The 6846-nt window shown below is 38.4% G+C and overlaps 1 protein-coding gene across 1 annotated transcript; it reads left to right on the top strand.

Moving 5' to 3' along the window:
- Window positions 1-352: 352 nt before the first annotated feature.
- Window positions 353-5592, top strand: ankrd66 (ankyrin repeat domain 66). Its single transcript, XM_043677162.2, has 3 exons — window positions 353-500; window positions 3008-3236; window positions 3701-5592. The coding sequence occupies exons 1-3, from the start codon at window positions 362-364 to the stop codon at window positions 3960-3962; spliced, it is 630 nt and encodes a 209-aa protein (XP_043533097.1). The 5' UTR covers window positions 353-361; the 3' UTR covers window positions 3963-5592.
- Window positions 5593-6846: the final 1254 nt, after the last annotated feature.

Consider the following 6846-nt stretch of genomic DNA (forward strand, 5'->3'; position numbering starts at 1 on the left):
TCCAAATAAACCTGTTGGACTATAACCTGGTGTTGTGTGATTTTTAACCCTGTCTGTGTTGTGTCTCCCCAGTGGAGGGAGGGCCATACAGATTGAACTACAGACAAGAGGCTAACTTGCAGCTGTCGAAAAGTTAATATGAATAAACGGGCCAAGTGACTTGTGCAGAACAAGGGGAGGGGATGGTATTGAGGGGAAGCACTTGCCTTCAAACAGACTCCATTGGAACCACTGAACCTCTCTTACAGGACTCAGACGAAGTCGGCTCCAGCTCCAGCCCCTGCGCGTGCGCAGTGCGCCGGCTCGGACGGGGCGTGGAGCCGCGCGCGCGCACCAGGCCGGTTGCCAGGGAGACGCGGCGATGAGCGAGTTGCACGCGGCGGCAGCGGCCGGTAACACGGAGCTGGTGGAGGAGATTCTGCGCAGCGGCACGTGCGACCCCAACGGCAAGGACCCTCACTGGAGCCAGAGGACGGCGCTGCACTGGGCGGCGGTGCAAGGTCAGGGCACCCAGCCCCGGCGGGGGGAGGGGACGGGACGGGACGGGACGGCGCTGCCAGGGTCCGACCTCACCTCACACTGCACTTGTCACCTAGCTTCGGAGGATGGCTGTGAAAGTACTTCTGAATGGAAGAAATTGAACGATAATTTAATTTGATAATAGTAGGGGGAGTAGTAACAAGTGACTGTCTAAATGGGGTGGGAGTCATCCGCATTCCTGCATCTCCACCCACTTCCAGAATGTTCACTCGGTGCAGTTTAACCCTTTAATATTACATTAATGTCCAGAGAGATACTCCAATTTAATGTTTTAACATTGTACAAGGATCTCCTCTCTAATTTGTGAAGATCCAATATATTGAATTTGTAGTCATTTTCACATTAGGGATAATGACAGTGGATGCTGATAGTTCATTAGATCCCAAAATCATTAAAAAAAAGGCACGATGTGGAGGCGTTGGTGTTGGTGTCAGAAGTCACAAAATACCAGGTTATAGTCCAACAGGTTTATTTGAAATTTTCAGCTGAAGTGAAGAAAAGCACACAGGCAAAGAAATCAAATGAATGTACAAATGTTGTGAGTTGTGACACTACATGTAACCCCAACATACTGTTCTGTATTTGTAAAATCTTCCTTACCTGTCCTGTTTTGACATGATTACCTTGGTAACTTGTCATGATCTCTCTACTTTAATTAGTTTGTACAGTTTTTGGTTGTTTATTACTTTGATTAGATCCTCGGCATGCAACTCTTATACCTATCATATTATTCCAGCCATTTAGTTTGTTTCTAGCACCATTTTTTATTTTTTGTAATTACCTCTGTTTCAATTAATTGGATCATCGGTCATCACATCACTTGCTGTTCAGCTGGTGACACTTTACTCACACTGTCTGACATTTTTGATCACCTGGAAAGTCAGTTTGTTGACCCATCACTCGTACCATTTGTACAGTCCTTTGGTCAATCTGTCTATAAATTCTGTGCCTCCGTGTTTTTCTTCACTTTAACTAATGAAGGAGCAGCACTCCAAAAGCTTGTGATTTCAAATAAACCTGTTGGACTATAATCTGGTGACATAAAAAGTACGAGCAGGGGTAGGCCATTCAGTCTGTCAAGACTGTTCCACCATTTAATAAATTTTATGTTGGATCTAACTGTGGCCTTAATTGTCTTGAAAGTGCTTCCATTTTCCTGTCAGTCACCCCCACCCCATGATTTCCTGTAAGTTAAAGAAAATATATAAATACCATTATTGTGTTAGCAAAGTTAGCCACTCGGCTGATCCTCTAGACGCGTATTTTTCTATCTCTATATTTTTCTAATTTCAAGGTTGGAGGATGTGATGTCAAACTCAATCTTGAATATATTCAATGACCCAACATCCATTGCTCTCCAAGAGAATTCCTAAGATTAGTTATTGTCATTATCTTCAACTTTTATGGTTAAACTATTCTATATTTCCCCACAGGTTGAAACATCCTTTCTGCATTTATTCTTCAAGCCTCCTCAAAATCTTATGTTTCAAAAGTTCATTTTTCTAATCTCAGCCCAGGAATCCCCCTAGTGAACCTTCTCTCTGCAAGTATACTCCTCCTTACATTGAACACAATACTCTGTATATGGCTTCGCCAGTGCCCTGTAAAGTTGTAGCATGGCTTTCCTACATGAAGTCTTCACTCCTTTTGAATAAAGTCCAACATCCAGGCTATTGTTTAAGATAAAACTGAAACAAAATTAGTATGTGCTGTTAATGGTGTGGCTTTAATTTTTTTAGGGGTCAGATGTCTTGCTTGCAACTTCAACTAAAGTTACAAATTTGTTGTAGGCTAAGAGATGTGGTGCGATGGTAATGTTCTTACCTCTGGGTCAGGAAGCCCATTCAAGTCCTACCTGCTCCAGAGGGGTGTAATAACATCTCTGAACAGGTTGATCAGAAAATATGTAAATAACATTATTGTAGTAACAAAGTTAGCCACTAAGCTATCCTCTTGACACATATTTTTTGATCTCTGTATTTTTCTATTTTGGAGGTTGGATGTGATCTATCTTTTTCTAACCACCTTCCTTGTTTCTCCACTTCTGCTTTTGATTCATGTGTACTTGCCAAATTGTTTCTGTACCTGAAATGATTTTTTAGGGTCACACAAAAATCCAGCATTTTGGTCATTCTTACCAACTTATTAATTTAAAAGTATTTTGAATAAGTCCCATGGAGAGTTATCCCAGTTTGTGCAAAAAAGGGCAAACACTTAATAGAGATGGCCGTTTTAAATAAGGAAAAAAAATGCAGGAATCTATTGATATTCCAAAGAATGATTTTTGCCAGGAACCTGAAAGGATAGTCAAAACTTAAATTGCCCAGATCAATTCAATTAAATGGAGCTATTTTTTCAGTTGTAAAGTTTCAAACAGAGCTGTGCATGTGATTGAAGAATTTAACTAAGTTTTATGTAAATCATGTTTAACCTTTAATGTGACTACCTTATTTTGTTTCACTGACAGGAAAACCAGACATGGTTAAACTTCTTATCACAAATGGATCTCGATCTTGCTTAAGAACTGAGACTGGATGGACTGCGGCTCATTTTGCTGCAGAATCTGGAAAATTATCCGTCCTTCGAATGCTGCATTCTCTACACGCTCCTATTGACAAAGCAGATCTCTATGGGGACACCCCTAAAAGAATTGCAGATATATATGGGCAGAAAGACTGTGTTAAATTCCTTGAAGTGTAAGTGGTGGCACTTAAATATTGTCGATAGTTTGTTATTTCTGTAATAATGGTTATTACACCGTTCTTGAACTCAAATAGATAATGATGAAAGATTGGGAAACATTTTATAAAACATTTTGATTAACCTATATGAATCCAGTGATCAAATTTCCCAATCACGTTAATGACATAAGCTAAATTTAGTATGAATATGGACCTTGGAATTTATACTGGTAGTAACTGGGAGTGGAGCAAGACAGGTGGGGGTTGGGGTGGGGATGGCAAGGGTGGGATTTGACTTAAAAAAAAGTACAAGGAAGTCAAATTTTGAGGCCAAGATTTTTAAACAATACTTAAATGGTGAACATAATTAAACTTGAGAGTAACAATTTTTGAAATAAATTGTAAAATTAGAAAAACTGAGAGCATTTGTATTTCTGAAATGTGTTATAGCGCATAAACTAATTTCTGTTTATTTGCAGAGCTGAGCAAGAATGCTCCAATTACAGGAGAGTCGCTGAAACGACAGGTATTGTATTAGATGACACAGATGAAGAGTGGGAAATCCAGAAAGAAGAACAACTGGCTGAAATGAGAGCAGCTTCCCAGAATAAGTGTAACAAAGTATTTGGCATTCAACAAAAGCACAAAGGCTGCACTTGTACAGTGAGACCTAAGACAGCGACTCCTAAAGGAAAGTTATCAAATATTAATAGGGCTTGTAGAAAAAAAAAGGAAAGGTAAGATCTAGCTCCAGGTCAGGTACAATTAGTGACCAGTTCGGCAGCATTACCCAAGGTCATTTAAACCGATAGTTTCTTCTGGTGTGAATAAGAACAAGCAGCCAACTAAACTTGATCAATGTAGTTTTGCACACTGCAGAAAGGCACCTGTATTGTTATAGGAATATCATAATTGTGTGGTGTATATCTGCCTTTAGTTTGTTGCATTGCACAAAACTTTCTATAACTGTGGAATAAGAATGACATTGCATCAGTTCTTTTGAGGAAATTTACAGTGCATTAACACTGAAACATCAATACTTCATTGATTGCCACTTCAAAGATATTCCAAGTTCTCTACTTATTTACCTACTTTTACCACCTCTCAAAAAAATCTATCTTGCGTAGGTTTTCTAGATTTTTGTCAAATAATGCACTTCAGTAGATTTATTTACATCCAAGAATGTGGCCCAAAGTCACTTGATATTGATGTAACTGAAATTTCAAGCTTCATGTTTGAAAACAATTTCCTCTTGAAACCTGCACAACACTTGATAAAAATTCCACAGAGTTAGTGCATCCGTCATCTTTTGGATCCCTATTCAGATGTATCTATGCATCCATATCCTCGTGTGTTAACATTGTTGGGTTTGCCAGTGCCCTCCTAAGAGATTGCTTGTGTTTAGGCTCTCTGCTTGGGTTGTGGTACCAATTATTGCCTTGGTGTGTGAATACATCAGTGAAATTTAAACCCCTGCTCTTGCCAAAATTCCAACCAGTGACCAGTATCCTGTCCTCTGATTGACCAGTAACTCTCAGTGGGCAAGACATTTACCATCAAGCACCTCAATTGTGGTGGGCGGAAAGGTGGCCACTTAACTGTCTAAAAGACAATTGATTTTGTTGGATTTCCATCATGGAACTGAGAGGGGATTCCCACTGTTTTTTTTCTCCCACTGGTAGGTGAGATCCCCATCAATCTCTCAAAATACAACCTTGCTAACACTGACTCAGATTATCTACAATTCACAAGTTCATATCCCTTTTATGCAAGTTGTGGTGATTCTTGTCAGAAACGATGCAAGCTGTTGCTGCATAGCATAATATTTTAATTAACATCCCAAAGGTACTGATTTCTGTACTTAGATCGACAACTTAGTAGTGTGAAACATCACATATGCTTTTCAATGTCAGTTGGTACTCCAGTACTCTATATTGTTATGCAATCATATCCCTTATACAATGTAACTCAAATTTATTTGTTTTAGAGTCATTACTGACTGTTCAACTATTCTGTTGGTTTTTAAAACTCTTTATGGTTGGAAGATTAATAATGAAAAATGTTTGAATTACTGATGAAATTTTTGATTATTTTTACAAACTCAATTTAAATTTTATAGTTACAACTGAAAATGCCTCTTCCTGTGTTCTGATAGTGTTGTCTGTGATCAGTGGTTATTTGATGGTTCTTTTCCTCTGAGAAGGTTAATATATTTCAGAAATTGTATATTTAACATGTAGACATTTGGTTTTATAAATCATTTGATTATGTACTATTTACTTTCCAGTTTTAGAAACGGGAAGATTTTTGTTGTAATTTTATTCTAATTAGTTGATTCACAAAACAATGAAATAAATGTCCCATTGACTTACTTTCCAAATCTTTATGTTTTGCATTTTCTGTTAAATTATTTTGTTTACACTTTGTTTCTCTTCTTGTAACTTGGTTTTAGTTTTACGCAGCCCTACCATTTGGTGAACTCATTAAAACAGATGCAGAAAAGTTACTGGTGATCTTACTATATCCATGAACAATAGATTATATTAAAGCCAGTTTATTTTCACATGGCGATACAAAATTTTGACATAGTATATTGTGATTTTAAGCTTATGATCAGTTTTGAAGTTTGTCTGCAGAGGTAGCTAGAGGAGTTGATTAGTTGAAAGATTATCCTCCAAAATATCAGCTCAAACTTTCTAGTCTGCAGATTCTTGGAGACTGGTTATGGGACCAGAGATACAAGTCAGTGCCCTATGGAAGTACTGATGTGGTGACCTGTGTGCAAATTGCTCAGGAAGTTAGAACATGTTGGGAAAGTCCCTTGCACTCTCTGACCCTCCACAAAATTCTCTGAGCCCAAGTCAGGGATTTGGGACAGGCCTGTTGAGACTTTTCTGGATAGTTTCTCAGGAAATTCTATTTTTAAAAAACCAATAACTCCTGGTAACTCCAAAACTGGTAACCCTAAATTCACACTGATCTCCCACTTATCATTCTGATGTTCTGACTGCCATCAGGCTACAGGCTTCAACCACAAAACTGTTCCACTGAAAACACCAGTCACTTTTCAAACCAATTCCCTAACCAATACCACACGCCCCAATTATTCCCTCCCACAACCGACTAACCCTGACTACCTGAAATAGCATCCTGGCCTGACTTCCCCTGACCTCTGTTGCTCCATCCACCTGCCTGTGAACCCACCTATTATGTCACACTTAGTTTACTTATTTGTGATTAGAGCCATTAAATTTGTTGTGCCTGCTATGTAAAGGTATTAATTATAAACACTAACAACCATTTCTAAACATAATTGTAATTAAACTATGAGATTAGAAAGTATCTTTATTTATTTACTCTTACTGGATAGGTAGGTCATCTTGACCCTATATGGTAAACATTCTTCATTGATAGATACAGAGAAAGAACTCTCCTTTGTACAGTACCCGATCATAGTTGTCAGGCCATTCAAAAGCATTTAAACTTTTGAGTTGGTTTGCAGTCACTGTTTTTGGTGAATATGCTACCAGTTTTGTCTTGATTATTCTAAGCATGGTAAGGTGGTTAGATTTGCTGACAAAGTAGTTATCAAGAGCCAATAAACCATGAAATAACAAATCAGTTA

This window comes from Chiloscyllium plagiosum, unplaced genomic scaffold, assembly GCF_037043375.1.
Source record: "Chiloscyllium plagiosum isolate Xiang-an unplaced genomic scaffold, Cpla_swu_hap1 HiC_scaffold_3, whole genome shotgun sequence".
NCBI classification, from domain to species: domain Eukaryota; kingdom Metazoa; phylum Chordata; class Chondrichthyes; order Orectolobiformes; family Hemiscylliidae; genus Chiloscyllium; species Chiloscyllium plagiosum.

Coding starts and splice junctions, on each gene's coding strand:
- ankrd66 (XM_043677162.2), top strand. CDS start 362: ATGAGCGAGTTGCACGCGGCGGCAGCGGCCGGTAACACGGAGCTGGTG. Junction 501..3,007: donor GCACTGGGCGGCGGTGCAAG/GTCAGGGCACCC, acceptor TTTCACTGACAG/GAAAACCAGACATGGTTAAA. Junction 3,237..3,700: donor TGTGTTAAATTCCTTGAAGT/GTAAGTGGTGGC, acceptor GTTTATTTGCAG/AGCTGAGCAAGAATGCTCCA.